The 23285-nt window shown below is 49.5% G+C and overlaps 1 protein-coding gene across 2 annotated transcripts in view; it reads left to right on the forward strand.

Moving 5' to 3' along the window:
* LOC144112865 (uncharacterized) overlaps window positions 1–23285 on the forward strand; it is a 565400-nt gene that overhangs the window by 307245 nt on the left and 234870 nt on the right. For both annotated transcript variants that reach the window (XM_077645681.1, XM_077645682.1), the window contains exons 8-9: window positions 2816–2963; window positions 4400–4646. In XM_077645681.1, the coding sequence (XP_077501807.1) occupies window positions 2816–2963; window positions 4400–4646 (395 nt within the window). The remainder of the gene's footprint in view (window positions 1–2815; window positions 2964–4399; window positions 4647–23285) is intronic.

Genomic DNA, 23285 nt, shown 5'->3' on the forward strand with positions numbered 1-23285 from the left:
AGCATCCGCCTTGTATGCGGAAGGTGCGGGGTTCGATCCCCAGTGCCGCCGGGTACCGACCGGTGATACAATGGGTACAAGCTTCCACTGGCCTGGCGCTCGGCTTATTCAGGGTGGAATGCTTAAGAAATGGGTCTTTGACCCCACCTTGAGCAGACGAAAATGCCTTGTGCCATGGCGCTCTTTGTCCGCAGATGCCCTTGCGCCATAAAAATTCACTATCATCATCGTCATCGAAAGAGAAATTCCTCGATTACGTTGCATCTCGAAAGTGTCATTGCACTCCAGCCGTCTCGCTGCTGTCTCGACCCGGGTATAAAGGAAAGGAAGGAGGCAGAGGGGGGAGCGAAAGAAAAAAAAGGAAATAAGGGCCGAGATTCGGGATTTCCCAGGCTCGCGCGCGCAAGCCGACGGTTGGCGCGTCTTTCGGCCGCAATTGTCTTCTCATCCATCAAAGGCCGTCCGTCATACGTGACTCGGAGCACGAGAGCGGCGGTCTGCGCGCGTGAACCGAATGCCGCGCCTCCATGGGTCGCACACGCCGGGCCGCTGTCATTGATCGCTCCGCGCTGAACCTGCGAGCGCGTCGAAGCTTTATACGTCGCGTTCCATTCGCGCCCCGGCTGCCGCCAAGAGGAGCCGACATCCGCGCCCGACGGGCAAGATTTATCGGAGGCGAAGAAGGGTCGAAATTCGTCCCCTTTTCTTGTTTCGAGATCGCTGAACGAAATGAAATCAGCCGAGGGGCACGTTCGGGAAACGAAATGAAGCGGGAGAAACAACGTGGCCGTGCATCACCGCCTTCAGACGGTCTCGGGGCGCGCCTATACAAGGCCGGGGAAACTCCTTAAGCCGTCTGATTTCGGCGATGCCGCTGCCTGTGTATTCTTTCTTCTATCTTATTGTTTGACTCTCTCTCACCTCTTTGAAGACGCTCGTGCGTTCGCCTTATGGATCTGGCATTCAGAGTGCAAAGCGGATCGTTAAGTGACCTCCGCGTTATTCGAAAGTGCTCGCTGTGTTTGTCGACCTTCTGTTCGCAACCGCTGTGCACAGACAGCGGCTGAACGTTCCACAACAGCGTCTACTCTCATAAAGGGCAAAAGCACAACGCCATGCCAGACTCGTACCTGAACGCCCCATTTCTAGTTGTTGTTCGAGATCTGCTGTCGCACCGCGCCCTAGAAAAAAAAAAGAAAAAGCCTCCTCTTCCTGCAGTATTCAAGACAATCCGTAATGGTTAATGGGCCTTCCGAGGGAGGCAAAAAAAGCACTCACGTTTCTCTTTCCTTCTTGCTTTCTGGCGGCGCGTTAGAAAAGTAGAACGGGTGCACATAATCCGAGGACCAGCGCTTGTTCCTCTCTGTCGAGACTTGCTCTGTTCTGCTTAAAATTGAGCGCTGCAGAAAGATTGAGGTGTTGCGCAGTTCGGCTACACCGTTTCCTTGAGCGCTGTGTAAGTTTGCATAGCAGATCAGAAGAGGCCGTGAAGCTCAGCACGACAGTTTTTCTTCGAACCAAAAAGATTTAAATTTTTTGTTTCCTTCTGCACGCTAACAAAGACAGAAACGCCGTTTCCCTTTAGCAAGGAGGATTCGGTCCCCACGTGCGCGTTTTCCTAAAGAACGGGAACGCACTTCATTAAGTAAACAGAAAAGGTTTTATAAGTGAAAAAAATCTATATAATGTTCCAGGATTGGTGGGGGAGATACGGGAGCCGCCTTTGCGACCCTCAGCGCCATTTTGCAATGAGCTGTACGCAACGCAGCATTGTGCACTGCGTAACGAATTGGTTAAGCCTTAGTAGGCTTGAGTGTTCGCAATCACTTATTCTCTCGTATTTCCGCAGACGTCAGGAACAAACTTTGACCAACATTTTATTCAGACCCTTGTCTTTTTTTTTTTTGCCCAGAAAAGAACGCAGCGCTGCTTCCGGATTGTGCCTGTGATGACATTTTGGCTAGTGTTTCATCTTTGCCGTTTTTTGAAAAGTTTACGCAACCCGGAGACGCATTTCACGTATATTTTTAAATAATATTGTATGCCACCAGGCACACTGTCGCCATAAAAAGAAATGCAACGTTCCATCGCGCAACGAGGCTCACCGGCCTCGATTAGGCGGCACACAGATTGAACAAAAGGCACACCTATTAAAGAAACTAGGGCGACTGATAAAACCAGCTGTTTTTGCAGTACGCCCCAGTGTGAGACAACCGAAAGAGCGCACTTCTTTTTGTGCAGCATTCGTGTTCGGCTATCAGCAGCATTCGCAGTGGGAGATTCAAAAGATGCTTTGCATAAACAAGTTCCTCTTCCGGTATGGCCATTGATTTCTAGACTGCTTACAAGGCTGATAGGCCCAGAAGCTCGCGACCAGCGCAACGCATAGTCGAGCACATGGAACTCATTGCTTTGAACAGCGAACGAAGAACTTTTCCTACGAAAAACAGGCAGAGTGAAATAGACACGCATTTGTTGTGTTTTTTTCGTTCTTGTGTCTTACTCTGCACCTATTATTGTAGTGTCGTATATGACGCGAAGCTTTAAAATAGCATCAGACAAGGTAGAGTAACAACTGCAGCTGAGTGCACACTCATTCTACGCCCTCAATTTCCTTCGCCGCACACGCGCCCACTTGTGGTCTGCGTCCTCTTGCCGCTCTATTTGTGTACACTGGTACTTCGTCCTAAATTTTCCTAAATCGCCGGTCCAGTGGCCATGCTTTGCTGGCAGTGCTGATTGAGGCCGCCTGAAAGTCGCGAGCGCTGCCTCCGTCCCTTGCCCCGCTGCATCGACTCTTGCGTGCTCGTTTCAGGTGGCGGCATTGCAGCTACCACTGCCTGCAGATTCTGAGTGCCCGAGCCGTCCTCTTCATGAGCCAGAACACCGAAGTGCAGAACAAGCTGGTCGAAGAGGCCCACCTCAAAATACTGGTGAACGCGCTGGATTCGACCCACGACCCCGTAAGTGGAACCTCTAGCATCTCTTTAGGCACGCTTCTTGTCACAAGTTGCGAGATCAGGTTATGAGGAAGAAGGAAATGAGCGGAATTGATCTTTCATCAGTGGCCTTAGAAATCAGTCAGCAAAATAATGCACTCGCTAGACTATTTATCCTTGGCACTAGGCAAGGATGCTAATAACAATCATTCGTCTTGTTGCTGAATAAACAGTTGAAGAAACTAATGAGTAACTCACTTGATCAGTAAGTTGCGGGTAAAGAAGTGATGGAATTCAGCAATCCAGCGGACGATTTGGGTGACTGAATCAATAATGAAATCGACTTGCATACAAGGTTACCACGATATAAGCAACAAATGCCGCTTGTCTCACTTGTTAGCTGGGGTGTTTGGAGTGCTGGAAATAATCAGAGTGGCGCTTATAGCAGAATGCTTTCCAGCTGTAGTCCTCAGTTGTCCTCGCTGTGCAAATGAATGGCGAATTCTGGGGATCCAGAACTGCGTATTTATGAAACGTGCCTCTTCCTTCCTTTCTGCTATTCGAGACATCCCATAGCTCGTACAGCGACTAGAGCTAGGTTTTGCTTGCGCTTCTTTCCTAGCGCGCTAGGCACGGTATAGAGCGCTTATTTTTTGTGCCCTACATAAGCGTCTACGGCATAGTTCTTCACACAGTGGGTGCTACATGATGTGTTGTGTAAAAGTTGGCCATTGATTTCTCTTTTTTTCCCCTTTTGCGTGTGCGATGCATTTTTCGCTTTTTGAATTTATCACGTGCGCAAAGAAAGTGATTTCGATTTGATGCTAGTCGAAGATTCCGGATAGCCTGGTCCTTGGCAATCAATCTTTATCGTACCACATCGCCGTCCTCTTGAACGCACTCAGTCGCGTTGGTGTTGATACAAATACAGAATCTGCACGCTCACTTTTCAAAAAATTAGATCGTAATGCATCCGCTTTCTGTTAATACCTCACCATTGTCTCTGGCTTCATTTCTTATCCTCCGCTGCACTATTGCCCACCTGTATGATTTTATATCCCTTCCTTTTTTCTTTATATCGTGCAGCTAACGACATTTTTGCTTACATATTGCTGCAACTACGCCCTGTACCACGTGCATTGTATTATGTCAGCCGCTTACTTTTTGCATCTCACGTATAAAACCCTGACATTGTCGTCCATATGTATATATCTTGTACAATGCTTGTCATTGAGCGTCCTTTGTTTATTTTTCTTGAATTGCTGCTGAACTGTACCCAAGGGGGCCGGGCTTCGTCAAGCTGCGCATGTGCAGCTTTTTTCCGTTGCCCCCTTTCTTCCTCTCGGAGAAAAATAAATTTGACTTTGACTTGACTTGACTTGACTTGCTGTGTGTAGTCACCAACTGCCGCATTTGGGAATTTTCCTCGCCCGCGCTCACCAGAAACCGCGTGTACGCAGCAACTGCTGTGCCTGGTGCTGCAAATAGTGGCGACGCTGGCGCTGGTGCCCGACCACCACACGGCGCTGACGGACGCCGAGCTGCCGGACAGCCTGACGCAGCTGGTGCTGCCCTCTGATGAGTGGTACTACACCAACCACAGCACCAAGTACGCGCGCTACGTGAAGCATCACGCCGCCAGGGTGCTTGTCTACCTGGGCATGGAGCAGCGGCTGCGCAACAAAGTCTACCTCTTCGACCTCATCGGTGAGCTGCTTTTATTCCAATATAGCCACGCAGATGGTGGCGACCGCTGACTTGGGGAATCGGTGGTCTGCTGAGACGTGCAGACGGAGAAAAGCGCAGCATTTCGGACTGCCGATCATCCTTTTTCTCTCTCCAAGCATGGGCTAGCCCGTGTTGAGTGAGAGCGCGTACGTCATCTATCAGTCTTGTTCGATGCACAAGTAAAAGAAAACAAAAAAATTGAACGGAAGAATAGGGGGCGGGGGAGAGGTGAGAATCATAAAACATAATACTTTTTAAGACCTCGGCAACAAACTGAGCCGCCGCGGTGGCTCGGTGGTTATGGTGCTCGGCTGTGGGGCCGAAACCTAGTCTCAACAAACCACGTTAGCGCTGACCATCCTCCTACGCTTGCTACGCCGGCGATGTCTTTCACGCCATCGCTCGCGGCTTATTTACCGCGTTGTTTTCACAGCCGACGTCTTTGGCTAGTGCTGACGTGGTGTCGGCTCGCGGCGCCCAGTGCGCCATCGGCCGCAATGTAACGACTGAGGTTCTGGCTCTTTTCCCGAAATGAACGCTGCACGTATCATCAGCTGTTTCCTTCCGCAGCGCAATGGTTGAATTGGGCGCACGTGAGCATATCGCAGCTATTGGCTATGATAACTGACCCTTCATCGTTTCGCATCTGTCACAATCACTGACCTCTCGTGAGCCACCGCGCAGTGTTCTCGTTCTTTCTGCTGCGGACGTTTTTTTTTTTCCTTCTGCATAAACCATTTTAGCGGGCGATGCCGATAGGCACTGACATTTCGAGTGACAGGTTTCAGGTCGTGCATTGAAATGTTTGCAAAAGATGCTTCAAAGTAGATTTGCTCAGCAAAATTTACTACTGGCGCCAATCCATTGGCGTATACTGTAAGTCCTTATGTGGGCAGTGGCTTGAACCTGGGTCAACTGCTGCAAAAGCAAGTGGCGTGCATGCGTTGGGGACCCACGTTTGTCCTCTTGGTGTCATGCAACAAAGTTTTCATCTCAATTTAGATGCAGCCTGCCAAAGATGAGCAGGCGCTTATGTAGGAATATATTATAAAACACTTGTAATTATTTGTCGCGTTACCCACAATAAACCGTTTTAATTATAACTCCTGCTGACTGCGCCCAATGAACTTCGGTACCTTGTTCATTTGTATTTCTTTTATTTTCCCATGTTAATTACTCACACCGGCAGCTTCAAATATACACCTTGACAACTCCCCTCTTCAGAGCTCCGTCCTGAGGGTACTGATATGCTTGGGTATCGGGACCGAGGTCTTCACCGCATGACGATGAACTCTGCAGACGACAGAGGGAAGCCTTCAGGAGGGTTGGTAAACTTGAAGGTTTATTTACATATTTACAAGAGAAGCAGGGAGACAAAAAGTCAGAGATGAAGTGCCGTGAAACCAGCTAAATCGCGGCTTAAATACAGTGGATATTCCCTAGGCACCTAGCTAGAGAAACCGGTATCTGATCAAGCGTCCAATGGGCAGACACACTCTTCATAGTCTCTTCCCTAACCCCGTGACCGCTCCGCCCCCACAAACACGTGCACAGGCGATAAGGAATCCTGGCGCCTTGAGGTCCTGGAATGCTGTTTCCGACCGGTTGACCAGGTGCATAGGGTCGCTGGCTTAGCAGGCGGTAATGCCCTCCGTGGGAAAGAGGCGTCCTGGAATGTGGTTTCCGGCGGGTTGACCATGTGCATAAGGTCGTTGGCTTTGTAGGCGGTGATCCCCTCCGTGGAAAGATGCGTCCTGACGGCCCCGGGCATTCCAGAGGGTAAGATGAATCAGCCGTGTCCGCCCCCGCTTTGTCTGGCCGCGCAAGTGCAAGCGAGCGAGGCGGGTCCGGCGCCTTTGTTCGGGTCTTTCTGCCGGTCCACGTGAGGGCGCAGATCGGGAGAAATGCCGCATTCCATACTCCGGACGAAGGGATGAGAGGCCTTTCGTCACAGCTCACCGTCGCCAGGAGCCGTTCCTAATCCTCTTAACAGGACGACAGCACCTTTGGTCAAACATAGTTCGATGGCGCCTGCCGGGCTCGTCTGTTCCCGCTGTCGGGGCCTCCGATCATAACAGTACGTATAGGAAAAATGCGGTTGTATGCTTATGCCCCCATGTAATTTCTGAACACGCATACCGTTGGCGCCAGCCACCGTGACCGCACGTGAATTTCCTGCTTGTGGCGCGGTGCCGTAAACCAAAGCTGGACGATCTTTGTTTGCACTGACCGATTCGTACGTCCACCGTTATCCCGATATGACGCTGAACGTGCAGGCCTATACGGCGGCGGGCTGAGATCTGTTAGGTGGTGCGTGGAGCTGCGGCCGTTCCAAGTTTCAAACCCTGAGCAGAAACAATGAGAGGTTTCTGTACTGGCGCCGGACTGACGTCGTCTGCGCGGCTGTGATGCAGATGACACGTCACTGTGCACACCTTCCGGAGAACGCGGTAGCTCGTCAAAGCGAACCGCGGGATCGCGGTGCAGGCTGCGTCGTCACGCGCCCGTCGCGTGGTTATTTTTTCATTTCTTCTTCTGTGCTCTTGGTGCTCCTTAGGCGGGGCACCGTGCACAATGTAACATGTTCGGCAGAGGTGAACTTCCTCTTCTTGAGGCGTCGCAATGTTTCGTGTTGCTGCGATCGCGTCACTTCTACCCAAACGCAGCTTAATGCGATCTGTCGCGCATGCGCTTTCCGTCTGTTCCTTCTCTTTCTGCTCAGAACATGAATTTTTGAAATGGGTAAGAGTGAGTACTGACAGCTCCTCCATCACTTGTAAGTCAGCGACTCTCCCCGGCGACTCACTGGCTGCGGTGTTCAGTTGCTGAGCAAAAGTTCGTGGGATGAATTTTGGCTGCTGCGGCGGCCCCTGTTCGACAGAAATATGGTATAAATGCTCGCGTTCTCAGACTTCGGTGTGTGTTAACAATCCCAGGCGTTCGAACGCGAAGTGGAATCCTTAACTGCAACTTGCCAGAGTTATGTACTGGTACGAAGAAATTCACTATTATTCGAACCTTCAATCAGACGCTTGGGAGTTCGTGGATAGCGAAGGCCTAATTAAAGAAAGTGTGTAGAGGCTTCATAAAAATGCGGTCAAAAGCATCGCTTCTCTCTGTCTCTCCTGACTACATAAATTCATGCGGCACACTGTCCAGTACCCCATCAGCCACGCACTCGCGCGTAAGCAGCGCAAGCTACCTCGAGCCCCAAGTTCAGCGCTTTCCAGCGTACACGCATTTTTTGCATTTGTTCCGTTTTGTTTCAACTCCGGCAGCGTTCCGCACAGCGCAACAAGGCGTTCCAGTTAGCCCGCTTATCCGAGCCCTACACACTGATCGCTCAGGGTGCCCTGCACGCTTTCAATTCGATGTTGTGCCGCTTTGGTCCGTCTGGCACTTTTAGTGACTCAACCGGAAAGTAAGGATTAAACAAGGGGGCAGAGAGGGCCTCTAAGACGGCGGCCTTGTCTGTGGCTATCCAATTGTCGACCCTCCAAAGGAGCGCAGCAGGCAGGCAGGGTAGGAAGGGGAGTGTACATCCACCGTCTAGGATTCGGGGTGTGTGCGAGGCGTGTGCGGTCGATACGGTGAGGTTGAGTTGCTGCGGCTATCCGATTCTCGAGCAGTTCGCGGGATGCCTGGGACCATCGCGGTCGGGCGGCGCGCCACATCCGGGCCACGCGATCTCTCCTCCCGCGCGGCGTCTTCCCCGTCGCTGGCTCGCCGGGACACCGGGGCCAGCGAGGCTGAAAAATACGAGCGAGTGGAGAGCCCCCTTCTTCGCCGCTGGTTCCTTTTTGTGCCCTCAAAGAGATCCGAAAATTCGCCAGCGGTACGCCTTTATGGGGGACACTGAAAGTTAGGCAATCCCTGAGCCCTCAAGCGGCAGCGCGCAACTTTGGGATGGCGAGAGACCAGATTATGGGCGAGTGGCCATTTATTTCTGTGTCCCTACTTTGTCCTTTTGAATTATGAGCACAAATTAGGAGATTACGAATTCGTCGCAGCCTTCTGAAGGTTCCCACATGCCTATATATACCACCGATACTATACAAACGGATGTTATAGGATTTTATGGCTCAGAATGCCGTGTCTTTCATGCATACTTTTTCCTCGATAGACGTCGTATATCGAAGCTGAAAACTTCCAGTGGTGATCCTGTGTGGCATCACCGGCTGGCCACCAATGATGCTATCCAGATTGAGCTCTGGTCACTTGTACTACGTATTTACTTGGAGGCGGGCGCTGTCGAGGGGGATGCGGCAAAGCTAGCCCTGTCATTGCTTCTCCCATAGAGACAGCGAACTGATTCTAAGTTTTCTTTCCCCGGTCTCGTTTTTTATGGCACTTTCGACGCATAAAATTCCCCGATACTTGGCACTAATGCTGTCCTAAGCACTGAACTTCCTGCGCAATCCTCGAGCCGCAGTGAGGGCTAGCGGAAAGACAGCTTTTCATGACGGTGGATGTCAGACTCAGACTTTCGCAGCACGCGGTACCCGCGGCTAAATAGCACCGTGCTAAACATATTTCATGCTTACTGTCTCGGAGTATTTCAACGTTGCCAACCATTCGTCGAAACACGACAATCAATCGCATTGGGGTCCTTCACATCCACTGACTTGTGGTGCGAACGACTGCTAAAAGCCGTACAACACCGTTGCTTCCTTTAGGATTGCATCAGGTAGCACTTCATTAGTTTTCTTAGCACTGGCATACCAAGTCTCCCCATGTAACTGCTTGAAATTTAGGCAGAGTTTACTGAGCATATTTTAGAGTCATGTTTCTTGTAATAACTGCTCTTGCTCAAGAAACTTCTGCGGCGTCGTAGGCCTAAGTGCCGGGCCGGAGAAAAATGGGAGCAAAACGTCCCTTCTGGAACGGCTAGTTGTCACTCGACTGAAGCCCTTCTTTTTTTTTAGTGTTTTTCATCTGTAACGTTCCTTGCGACGCCTGGACATTTTCACCGCTACTGCTTCTTACCGTGAATACGGTTGTAATTACAAATGAATGACCATTCAGCGTTCTACAGCGAACTATAAACTCTATAACGAAAACCTCGCATAAGCCTCAGTTTGTGCTGTTTCCCCGGACAGCGGCAGGCTCACAGGCTAACATACACAAGGGGAACTTTCAGAAGTATTCAATGGTTACATTCGTACGGTATGGGCAGCGGATACCGTAAATAATAACCTGAAAATGTTTTGCTAAAGCAGAGATAGCATGGTGGCTGTTGCTACTGCCAAAAAGTCCACCATAAACCATCTTACTTCGCGGGAGATGTTATGCACCGCCAATAACTGGCACACTTACACTTCTCAAACAGGGCATTTATCCGCAATCAAACGCCGCACAGTAGGCATTTTATGCCAAACTACATTCAATTTTAACCCTTTATAAGAGATGAGCATATGATAGTACAAGAGAGCATGTAATGCGGTATATACAGAAAGTTAATAATACAAGACTTAAAAGCAGTTTCGCCCAAATAACTGCCGTGAGGCGATTTTTCCGATCGTCAGACACGAAGGTACCGCGTACGGGTTTCTAGCACGGCGTCTCGAGGAATGTGCAGTCTCACCTTACAGAATAGGTCGAAGTTTTTGAAAAAAAAAAGACATATAGCGAGCAGTGCAATATATCTAAATGATGTGAATGTGCATTGCACGCTTGCAGAATGTACGCGATTGTGTTTGCGGTGACGCCTCGAGTCACATGGAAGCGCCTAGATACTATTGCGAGTTTTTGTGCGACACGAAATTTGATGCAGCTCAGAAGAGCAGTACCACAGCGGAGTAGTTTAAAAAGGACACTCACACTGGCTTTCGTGCGTCTAGGGAGAAACAGTTCCATTACAGAGAAGCTGGGAAAGTAGGAGGCAGCAAATTTGACATTTGTCTTTCTAGAACACCGGTGTTTTGTTATGGCGAGGAACTGCGGCTGAACTCGTTTATTGCGATCTTTTTATACTGGCAAGTTCTGCTGCATGTGACGGAGGCTTACTTCAATAATGGGCGACATAAAGAGCAATAAAGCTTATTAAAGGTCCCTGGAGTTCTAAAGCCTCTCGAGACGCGACTCGCTGTAGCGAGGGTTCGTATGGCGTTTCTAGTCATGCGGTTTGCGTGCGCATAGAAAGTAAGCGAAGAGTCATAAACAATGCCAAGGTCACCGCACGCCCGGTACGGGAAACGTAGGTCACCAGTTTTTCGTGTGTACAAAACAATTCTAGTCTTCGTACAGCTGAGGCAGAGTTTGTTGGCAGCGCACCAAGCGTCGAAAGCAGATATATCATGTTGCAGTAGTGTGCAGTCATTTATAGTGCAAGCTTCTTTAAATATTTTGATGTCGGCATTAAGGAGGAATGATGAATGTTGGTGAGTAGCGTCAATGCCATTTGCAAATGAAGAAAACAGAAGTGGTCCGAGCACGGAACCCTATGGCATACCACTTCTGGACGAGTGCATTTTCGAGGTCTGCCCACCAGCAGTCCCTTAGCACTTACGGTGTGTAGGATAGCTGCGGAGCAGTGCCAATAATGTCGCAGGGAGGGCTGCTTGTGAAAGTCTATGATAAAGTGAATGATTACAAACTACATCAAAGGGTTTTCTAAGGTCACAGTAGTTTGTGTCAAGTTGGCTTCTTTTTGCAACCGCATCCGAGGCGTTCCACATGAAACTAACAAGATTTGTGGTTATTGTGCAGCCTGCCATAAAGCTATGCTGTTTTGGTCGGAGAGCTGTATTGCTGCTACTTGAGATTTAACATGTATATGTCAGTCTCAAAAACCTTGGAAGCAGAGCAGAGAAACGATATCGATCTGTAGTTTATCGCATCGGTTTTTGATCCAGATTTGTGGGCAGCGGCAACCCCTGTAACACTCCAAAATTCCAGAAATGTTCGCAGTGTGGATAGGGAGAATGGGGAGAGGCAGTTTTGCGGACTGGTTTGACTCGCTCTTGGCAACATGGACGGCTTCCATGCTGCATAAGCAAAGGTCTAAGATGCCGTAATAAGTATTTTACATGTGGCTTAACTGATGTATATAATCATAATAAGAAGAAGAAGAGGAAGAAGAAAGATAGTGATAACAATACTAAAATGAAACACACATTTCACTCAACCGACTGAGGTGGCATTTCGAGTTTGTTTCAACCATTTACTGCCCAGTGTCGTGAATTCGCGACAGATCGTTTCCACACCGTGTACTCGTTACCACATGGAGCTTACATACATAGTGTTATGCCATATTCTCAAAAGCCAGACCTTTGCACTCAAAATGTCTGGCGTCCCTGTGAGCGAACTGTGTGAAGAAAGAGAGGGCGCTAATGCGCGGCTTCCAGTCAGCGTCCAACAATTCCTGGTTTCTCATTTTCTCACATTTTTGGGAATAATAGGAAGACAATTGTTGAAGAAAAAAATGTATACTGTCTCTTGGGCGTCAAGTTTGTTCGGGCCTTTCGTTTTGGTCTTTGAAACAACTCGGACTACCTCCCCAAAATGGACCAAATGCTGACAGTCGCTAATTGGCTACACACGCCGATTTTTCAAATTTTAGCAGTGCTAACAAAGATTTGTTATTGAATTTTTTTGTGGGCATATTGGCATACATAATGCCAAAGCATTGTTTCATTTCTTTTATTCCTTCATGATTTGGGCATTAACAGGTTAAACACTTAGAAAATGTGTTTAGAACAAAAAGGATAGTCGAAGAGAATGTTACCCGCGTTTCTTCTAGTTCATGTTTTCGAAAGCTTGATAAAGCGGGCCCACCGCTGCAGTCATACCTTAATTACGCTGGCTGGCTAATCTGTGCGACTAGTTACTGGCTGGCCTCTCCCGGTCGCTTCAGCTGATAAAGAGAGCGCGCAGAGAACCGCTGACAGACTGCTTTCCACTCGCACCTAATTAATCTCCGAAAAGTTTCAAAAACGAGCCCGGAAATTTTAAAACGAGAACAACAAGAGGTGGCTTTTAATGAGAAAACGACTGTGAGGCACTTCGCATCCGCGTTTCGTGCGCCCACAGCAGCAACCCAAATGGCAACGCACATCGCCGACGGGAAGGGCTCGAATGCAGCGCTGCACGCGCCGCTGGCGGCCGCATAAAACAGCCGCGGCCGGCCGGAGTTTTCATTTATGTCCGGAGAGACACGCCGGCGTGCTTTCATATTGCGGCCGATGATGAGACGCCGTCCCTGGAGCGGCTTTATGCGCGCGCGGTGCACTGACGACCACCACCCTGGTTTCTGTCAGGCCGGGCAGATTTTTTCACTCAAAAGAGCCTCGCCCTTCGTCTCCGGGAGCCGAGCTGCGCTCGGAATCGCTGAAATGGACGTACGCGGTGGTCTTGTGTACGGAGCACTCTTCGCGCACCAACTCGTCTCACGGGGGTCCGAGCTTGTACCAGGAACATAAGTGAGCAGTATACAGAAACTTAAGTTTAAAGCGCGTACGTGTGCAATATAGGAATTTTTTTTTTCAAAATGAGAGATTTGTGCAGCTCTGTTTTATACTGCCGTGGTGTGGGGCGTAGATTTCAGATCTCGATTTGTTTTCCTTTGTTCCGTTTTTAAAGTTGCGCTAGTTTGCTCGACGGGGTCCTTGTTAATTAGCTGGCATTTTACCAAGTTTTCTCGCCAGAACGGTAGTTCTTAGGGTCCTTAAATAAATCCGCCATGCGAATCCGAACCGAATTAAAAGAATCGCGCCACTCCTCATGCCGCATGTGCTGTTTCGCTCCTTTGGCATGTTTTGTTTCCTTTGAATGGCACGTTCGTCTTCTTCTCTTTTTCGTCAGGCTCAACTCTAATCCGGATCAGTTTGTTTTTTTCCTCGCAACACTTCGCCGACATTATTAGTGCTTCTCCTTGGCTCGAGCGGTGTTCTGCTGAAGCTTTCCACTGCGGCTCTGCAGGTACAATCGCACGCGGAGTGTTTTCCTGGACCTTGCTGCAGGCATATATTTTTGCTTCTTTCAGACAGCATATAGAGTAGAGATATATTGATACGAATAGTGTCGCTTAGATGGAAACAGCAGTCCCTCGTTCAGCCGGGGGGCGAATGGAGCTCTGAGGCAAACGATAATAATGTCACAGCCAGGTGAGTGCAGAAGCAAGACGAAGGATTTCTTCAAACTTTAAAGTTTGGCGAAGTGCGCACGTGGCTGGCCTGTAATTAGTTCGCAGAATTAGACGGACTTAGCCGACGGAATTCTTCGCGCATACGGGAAGAAGCGCCCTCTGCACTTCTCCTTACGGGCTGTCAAGAACTGCGGGGCTAAAAATTTCGAGAAAAAGCAGCTGAGTCGAAGAGAAAAACTGCGAGTTTTATGCACACTCATTATTTTAAACTGGCCCTCATCCATCAGTTCGCTGCTTTTATTTTTTTTTTCAGAGCCTTCTATGCGCGAAAACTCTGTGTTTGCGTAGTACCTCCAGCAGGCGGTGCTGTCTTGCACAAGCTGAGCGCTTGGTTGATGTCTATTGTTGCAACAGCTAGTGCTGCTGTGTTCACTCGACTCGTGACAGTTTTCCTTCCTATTTTTACCCTTCCGTTTTCTCTCTTTTGTGGAGACAAGCGCATGTGTATCGCCGACGCAGTGCATTCCTTCAGTGTGTCTCTGCATTCGCTCTGCCGTTCCAAAGGGCGAAATGTGCCTGGAAAGTCGCTGCCACGCGCCGCTATGCGTGCCTACCTTTAAATTTTCTGCGCGAGAGGATAACTAAGTGTTTTGGACAAATCCAGCTTTGCATGCAGTTAGTGATTGGAAGGAGCTCGGACGCACTCTCAGTTTAGCGACAGCGCTTTTTGAAAAGGTTATCTGCGGGCATCGACGCACTGTTCGCTCTGTAGCTCGCACTCGATGAAAAGGCGGCCGTTTTGCTGGCTTCCTTGTCTGAAGCTTATTGCTTATTGCTCCAGTGTTTAGAAACGTTGCAGTGGCGTAGCATATATGATTACAGAAAGCGCCGAAAGAGGAGACCGATGAATAAAAAAATCTGGCAATCGAGTGCTGTTTTACACGTTCCTATAGCTGCTGTCATAAACGATTAGGTCACTCAAGCACCCCGCACTTGCTAAAAGGAAGGGCATCAGACGCAATCTACCGTGGCGGATCAAAAATGCGTGCGCCTGTATCATTGCAACGGGGACCGGCAAAGAAACACACGACTGGGCAAACGGCCCGCATTTGATGGTGCACTTAGTACTCTGCGCATAGGTACGATATATAACCTCTGAAAAAGCGCGGAACCCAACTACACTAGAAGAGTGCCGACAAAATACAAGCGCACTTGTTCAACTGTTCAACTTCGCTTTATTTACGCGAGTACTTACGGCAGTAGCTTTGCAAAATTGTTGCTGACTCTCCGAATAGAAAAAAAAACGAGTGACAAGGAAGCTAAAGCGTAAGCTGAGGTCTACTCCCTATACAGACGTAAAAGCAACGGCCGTAACAAAGTACGCATGGACCTACTGGGCGATAAAATTACAAAAGCGCCATCTTATCGAGAGCTTGAGTCCATTCGTAGCACGCTGTGCTTAATATCTCTCATAAGGTGTCTTGCGGCGCAGCACGAAGAACGCGACGACACCACAGTGCGCGATCTAAAATTGTGCAGTGTGCAGGAGTATGCAAGTATTATTAACGTATTTGGCAGTGTGTCTAGTCCGCCAGGCCTATGCAGTGTCTACTGTGGTCCTATGTGAGCTTCGACCTTCCGTAATGGGTCAGTTTTTATGGTCTTTGGCTTATAAGTCCAAGGACGTAGGATAGAATCCTGGCCGTGCCGGCTACAATTTTAGCGGAGGCGAAATGCAAAAAAGCCGCTGCCAAAAGAATGTTAGCGTACGTTAATGAAACCCCGGCAGTCTAAATGAATCCGGAGATCTCTATTAACAGCGTGTCTCATAGCCCCTCTGGGCAGCTTTGGGGACGTTAAACCTCAGATGCCATAGCATTTTTTTTTTGCTTCTGCCAACAACTCTGCGCAGTGAGTAGCAGAATTTTGACAGTGGAGCGGAAGGTTACCGTTGCACCGTTTTTTATCAACGTATAGTCCTGTTCTCATAGCAACCGCACTTTGTACACTGTAGCATGAAAAGTGTGTACAGATTTCACTGAGAAATTTTTCGAGGTTTGCGTCAGGCATGTTTTTACGAAGGAAGCAATTCACGCGCTATGCTTCCTCTCAGGTCAGGAAAAAAAAATTCTTGACTGTGTTTATTGATCCATCTGGCGAAGTGTTGTGTCGACGCAGTAGCACACTCATCGCCCCTTTCATAGTGCGGTAAACAAGCGTGTCGAAAAGCGTGTCGCCGCTGCTCAGCTGACAACGAAATCGAACGAATGTGCGAAGTTCGATGCCATAAACCTCTGTTCGGATGTTGGGAGGAAAAGTGCGCTGGGTGTTGAAGTAGCGCCTGTTCCTGACAAGAAAACCGGCATACGGCATCGCTGAGAATAAGATTTCCGCCGCTAAGTTTGCGGAAGTGAATCTGTCAAACGTGTCGTGTAGGTGTGCTGTGTCAATATAGCAGGCGCTTCGATCCTTCTGGACGCGCGCTGTGCTTACGCATTGTCAAGAACAGTGATGTACACCGGCAACCACGCGCAGTTGTCAGCGGGGAACAGAATGCGAAAGAACGTGCAGTTCTGTCTTCGTTTACGTCACAAACTGTGCTACATTCTGTGTGTTTCATGACGTCAGTGTTCCGCGATGAGCTTTCCTTCGAACCCAGCGACCATTCACGCAGCACATGGTTTCAGCGGTCGAAGGCGCCGTGCATCACGCAATGAAGGAAGTGACAGCCTTGTACAACGTAGCTGTGGTGCTGTCCCCGTTGGAACAGAGGCAATAAGAAAGCGCAATCCTGCGTGATAGGCGCTTAAATCTTGCCACCATAAGACAGAGGGCCGTTTTCAATAGCTATGCGACGTTGTAGATCCTGAATAATGCCCATAATAACGCCAGCAATGTCGAAAGCGCAATGATTTGTAGAGGAATAGCAAGTTTCCGCTTTGATGCCTCGTACATTATTATAGCTCTTCGCGAGCGATTTCTGTACATATCTAGCTTCTAGAATAGTAGTGGGATGACGTGCGTTGGGAACTTTTTACTGGCTTTTAGGTTCTTAGTCCAGCCTTTAACACTGTGGTAGGCAAGAAATAACTGCATAGTTCTAAAGAAATGACGCTCGGCTGCTCACACCAATGAGGCGGCTTCGATCCCGGCCGTGGCGGTCGAATTTCGATGTGGGCGAAATGCTAGAGGCCCGTGTACTGTGAGATGTAAGCGCACGTTAAATGAGTCTAGATGGTCGAAATTATCCGGAACCCTCCACTACGGTGTCCACCATTGCCTAAGCCCCTTTGGGACTGGTAAAGCAAAGAAAAGCTTCCTGTAGCTACTTCACGACTCAAATCTATCACTACGGAAAAGTAAATTGAAGCATTTGCGCTACAGTGGCCCCCGGTATTAGTCAAATAAACGACAGAACGCACAGGTACGATATGGCGATTCTTTCTTTTCGATTCTATTTTGATCCCTAGCGCACGGCGCTATCGACTGGCAGACTTGTAATGTAACAGCGGTGTGGCGTTCCTTGAGCTAACGGCAAAGGGCAAACAGAATGACAATGCAATAAAATAATGTCAATATCATCCCAGCCGAGAACACATACCTGAGTGAAAAAACAAGACAGAAATTTAAGAACACGGAGAATGCACTGGAAAGGCAACCAGGGTCCTATTTTGCACCTTTTGCAAGAACACGTACCGATTTTGCCAAGGGTAACTGAGCAACGGCGTGTGCTTCTCTGCCGTCTAGTAGAGCCCCTACCGGAACCCGAAAGACCGAAAGGTTTCAAATTCCTTACCGTGCACAGATTTAGTCTAAGCAACAAACCTCGGTCCTTGATTACTTTTGGTAAAGACGGTACGGCCCTGCGTGGTTCCAGAGTTGTTGCTACCTCATTTAGCAGCTTGCTTTATTAAAGTACTTTAAAAGCAACGCCAATTCGTCATACCTGGAGTCGAGTAATCCATTATTTTATTGCGATAGCTTTAAATGATTCGTTCGGCAGAGAAACCGCCATAGTTGTTGGTGTTAGCGTGTCGAGAAAATCGGGATTGGTCGTGAAGGACATGACGTCAAAGCCACATGACTTCGCGCTGGTAATGCAAACACCCCGCAACGAGCACACGACAACAGTGATGACGTCACTCCACAATTCCTCATTGGTCGACAGGGTCGTGACATCATTCCACCAACATCACGTAGTGCATCTGAAAAGAGAAACGCAATTGGGCTGAAAAGAACCGTTGAGCTGGAACTCGAACCGCTGCTCATTGCGTCGTGAGCCTGGCGCGCTACTGCTCGACCACTGAGGAACTTTCATTCGACTTGATACCATTAAAGAACAGTTACAGTGTCCTCTGAATTTTTTTTTATGAGGGAATAGAGGCAATTCCTGACAACTACCGCAAGCAAATGTTTTTTGGCAATTCAACGTCTAGACTTTGACAGTTTTCCCAGCGTCTCATCGGATACGCGCCATATTACTCTGCGCCACAAAGGCAGCAAAGACCTCTGAACGTAACCAGGGCTTTGCGGCAGTGACAAGGTCGCGTGACTGCACTGGACAAACCTGTAAGTACAGCCATTCCCATTCCTTCAGTACCTGCTCATTTTCTCGTCCGGAAAAGAAATAAACGAGATTTTGAAGCTTTGCAGAAAAGGGAGGAAGGGGGGGCGGAGTTGCAAGATAGTGAAAGAGAAAAGGAGAGAAATGTTGGCGCCGCAAATTGTCAGAAAAAAAACGCACCTTCAGCTTTCTTTTAAGAGTTCAGGGATTCTAATCTTTCTCAACCTTCTGTCTGTGTGCTCTTTTCTTCTGGCGCTGAATTTTCTTTAGTTCTCGTAGTGCACTTCGAGACCGATTAACGATAAGCTCTGTGACATTCACTGCTGTTTCATTTAGAACCAAGTATAGCGAAGAGGAGTAAAAAAGAAGATTAAAGAGTGCAAGAGCGATGCGTTTCACGCCGCAGTGTTTCCGGCCTGGCTGTTTGTATCCGCTGAGTTACAAGAAACGAAGAGAGACAAGAAACGCACCGATAAATATTTTACAGGGCCGAAAGAGCGAGGCAGAGAGGGCGAGGAGGGCGTAGGAATCGAAGGAGACGACCTGCTTTACGGCTCTGAACAGAAGCAACAAAAGCAACTTCGCGCAGTCGAAACAGTTCATAAAGTCGCAATTCATTTCGCAGCGGTAAAAGGAAGCAAAATCTATGCTTAAAAAGAACGTCGGACTTACTGTGGCTTTCCCGCGCTCCAAGCTCGAGGCTTTTCCCTGGGAGAAAGGTTAAAGACAAAAGGGCCCATAGGCTGCGGAGTATCCGACCGCCGGAGGGAGAAGCAGTCTCGGAAGCTTTGCCGTCGGCCGCGTACGTAACTCTCGATCGTTGGTCATTCGGGCACTGCTGTTGCCCGAGAGAGAGAGAGGGAAAAAACAGAAGAAAGACGTTGGCCAGACCCTGCGCAGACTAGGACTTTTTGCCCTAGCTTTTCTCCCGTCGCTTCTTGGAAGGAATGAGCAGGACTCTGGGATGGGGAAAGCAGATGGGAGAGAAGGAAGGCGCGCAGGGTCTGTTTTGGCTCGCATTCTCTGCCGCAGAGCCTCCCCTCTCGGCGGGCCCCCCGTCTTTGCTTGTTGCCTCGTGGACGCGTGCGGGCTGGCAGCTGCGCGAGCCGCAAGCGCCAGCTGCTTGCCGAGCGAGAAGAGGAGGGGCTGCAGATCAGTCGGGCTGTGTTCCTCCCTTCTTCCTCGTTTGGCGAAGCTGCGCGCGGCCGCTCGCTGGAAACGAGTATCGACAGGGCGAGTCTAGCCGCGTTAGTGGCACCGGTAGGGGAACACGGACGGCTTCACTCGGAAGGCCCGCGGGAGAGCCTCCTTTTTTGCTTTCTTCGAGAAAGGAGACGGGGCCGAGTATGTGCGTGTTGTGCACATTGTGACATTCACTCATTAGCAGAAAGCGCGTGCGCCAAATGGCTTCGCTTGTGCGTCTACTGGCTCAGTGCTTGGTTTTCCATGGCTTGACGTTCCTTTGCCTGACGCTCTTTCCCCTGTTTTTTTGTTTCTGAGTCGCTTCCGCGTCGGCACCGCGGTAATTCCTGTAGGCAGCTCGTGGCTTCCTCCTTGTGGCACCAGGAGGTGTGACATTCCGAGCCGCTTTAGTCTTCTCGGTACTTACTTTTAGAAGTCGATTGCGTACCTTGGGAAGTTAAAATCTCGTGTCAAGTATTAAAATAGTACGCCATCACTGTAGTCGGCTCCTCCGAAGGCTTCCTGAAGAGCATCTAATGGAAGAATTTATCCAATATCGATCTCTCCTGAGTTCTTTTGGTAGAAACGTAAGTATCTAGAGTTCAACGTCACGACTCTGTACTGGGGCTACTAGAGAGGTCGTCGCGGAGGGCTCTGGAATAATTTCGGCTCGCTGGGGTTCTTGTTATGCACTGACATCACACAGCGCACGGCCGTTTTTGCGTTTTGCCCCCATCGAAATGCTGCCGGAAGTAATGGTCAAGCTACTTGGAGCAGCAAGACTTTCCCCTCTCCTGTCATTCGGCACGCGCAACCCTGGAGGAATTTCAGAGGAACTTACGTCATAGCTTACATGACGCATAGGAGCTGTTTTTTGTTGTTGTTGTTTTTGATTAGCAATGTGCATCCTGCGGCCGGTAGGCGATTTCGCGCGAAGTGTCCTCCCTCCCCCGAGCCGCCAGCTCCATTTGGGCATTTCGGACCGGAGACAGCGCTTCAATCGTGATATCGTAGCCATGTTTACGGCGTTTCCGGAGGTGATCCACAATACTGGCGCAATCGTTAGAGGGCGCGTGTGGGTCTGCTTTACTTGCAGTCCTTTACATGAGACAGTGGTCATAAAGCGCCGACTGGTCCCCTTGTGAGACCCAGTTCGGGATTTAATACATGTAACATTTGCACACTGCATTATTGTAGTGAATATATGCTGTGGCGGCCAGATTCATTGAACGCGCGCAGTTTCACTTGTGTATTGGTGCGAAAGCAGTACTCAACGCGGTCAAACCCAACCAAGAATCTTGCGTGAAGCCTCGGAGTAAGCTCGGCTTAGTTCGGAGGAGCATCGCTTCCAGCTGTAGCCAATGGGAGGGTGAGCTTGAGGGTGACCTTGGCACCCTCAAGGTCCCTTGCTTTCGCACGCCTACTTGGTTTAACTGCGTAAATACCCTGCCACAAGGCATGCCGTGTGACCGAAGGTTAGAGTTACGTGTGCGCGACCGGCATCTCATTCGCAATAAACTCCATTCCTGCCGAAACCAATTTAGTGGTTAGAGTTACGCTGTAAGCGTGTCAACATGTACTCGACAATTGAGAATCCCATTGCGTAGTGTTCTTCGATTTTTGCATGCGGAAGGCCATAATGCACCTAAATGTGCGGTAGAATGAACCCGGTGTACGGTTACAAGTGCTACGTCAGATACAGCTGTGTGCCAGAGCGGTACAGGGGATTTAGAGAAGGCTTAACAAGCCTTTACAATGAAGATGGGTTGGCACGAAGTCAATGGCGGAAGAATAATTTGTGCATCCAGTGGGTCAAGTGGCTCGCGAGAGGCGGGGGTTAGCAATTTGAGTTATCCGACGAGTTGTCTGAAATATCGAACTCACCCCTATGCAGCATTGTGTCTCAAAACCATGGTCACAGTTATCTCAAACGAGCAACTGCAAGGCGCCGTTATTGGGTATGGCTAACCAGAGACACCCGGGAGAGACTCAAAGCGGAGGCCAGAGGGCTCCTGGACTGTTAGGAGCCCTCACGGGGAGAAAGAGCTAGTTTTTTTTTTTCAATAAATACGTTTCATTCCTCCTGCTCTTACCTTCATACTATAATAAAACTCTTGTTGAAATTCACAGTACTTTTCATTTCCGGCCCTACCGGAGGTTGAAAAAATATATTCCTCCTACTTGTGTTCACGTTGCTAGGAGGGACAGTTTGCGGCAATTATTTAGAAGTGCCGTAACTTACGCATTGCATGCGCTGTGGTACGGATTATGAATGGGGACACCTATGAAATCCAAGCGTTTGATTTGTTTTCCCCTCTGTAGCGCTCCGTCGCGGAGCAACATAGGCGCACGGCCTTGTAAAGACGGCCAAACAGCCATCTCGATTAATGCCGGCATCCACAATAAAATGGCACGGGCCGGCCTCGTTTCAGTAGCGTAGCTGCCGCCTGATATGACGGAAGTTGTGTAAGCATTGTTCCCGCGCATCATCCGCCGCCCGTTATTCTTGCGCAGTGTCAGACTGTCGCGAACGAGACGCTTTGACAGCGCTAGCTGCTCGCCTGGAAGTTGAGGTGGGCGGGTGGCGCGGCTGTTCATCCAGTGGCCCGTTGCGACATCACGAGGAGAGCCCCAGTGTGTCTGCTGCCTGGACGCTGATTGATCGCGGGATCGCTCCGTGCGCGTCCCCGCGTTCGCGCCAGCCGCGATAGCGGAGGAAAAACCTTCGGCGCGTGCCGCCGGCAAGTGGCCGCCGGCTTGCCTCTCGGCTCACATCTTCCCTCCCTCGGCTGTATTTTTTTTTTACTTTAGCCCTCTTCTTTTTCTGCAATCGACTCCGGAACATTAAATGCCTCGCTTTTCAGCCGTCGTTTGTTCTTGTCACAATCAGTGTGGAAGCTGCTTTCAGGCTTCCCGAATCCAGGCTGTTCCTGGTTAGGCCTGTAGTTTAGTGGAGGCAGATACGTGTCTTCTTTTTGTCCTTTTCTTTTACGTTGGCCTCGCAGCGGCAGGATTTTTCGTGTAAAAAATCAAGCGAGGTCTATTCGTGTGACGGATGGGGGAGCACGGGTTGCGCTGCGTATTTTTTCTACGTATACTACCCGGGAGGACTTTGATGCAAACACTCAGTGTGGAAGTTTCAAAAACGCCGGCTTCTTCGCGCCTCTTTCTAGGTTGACACCTGGGGGCATTTGGTTGCATGAGTCAGGTTCCGATGTGAGGGTCTATGGCGAACGTGTTCACGTTAAAAAGTGATTATCCGTAGCTGTCTCATCTAAGACTCCACAAATAGCGTTCAAAGTTTTGTTGCGTTCGTTCGCGTTAGCTTGCAGTCCGGCGGCGCCCATCGAGTCACCTGCGACGTCATGCATGACCGCCGAGGAAGGAGCACAATGTGGCAGGGCACACATTAGTGCCGCCTCCCCCTGCGTCGCTTGAAAGGCGACACGTCTGAGCGCTTTTTTCAGACAGGTTTCGATAATTGTTCAAAGCGATTCTGATCGCGTATGCCTTATAAAAACTCAATGGGGATTTTTAATGCGAAACCATTACTAGTCCCATTACGATAAAAGCAAACGGTGTGTGTGTGTGCGTGTGTGTGTGTGTGTGTGTGTGTGTGTGTGTGTGTGTGTGTGTGCTCGCAGACGGTACAGAAAATATCAGCGATGGCAAGGAAAATAGGGTGACGTCATCAAGCGGCTGTATGACGCACGTCAAGCCGAGCACCGTCACTTCAGACAGTCTTGCACATGTCGTTCGTCTACTGTATACACTCCTCACCGACCGA

This window comes from Amblyomma americanum, chromosome 1, assembly GCF_052857255.1.
Source record: "Amblyomma americanum isolate KBUSLIRL-KWMA chromosome 1, ASM5285725v1, whole genome shotgun sequence".
NCBI lineage: Eukaryota > Metazoa > Arthropoda > Arachnida > Ixodida > Ixodidae > Amblyomma > Amblyomma americanum.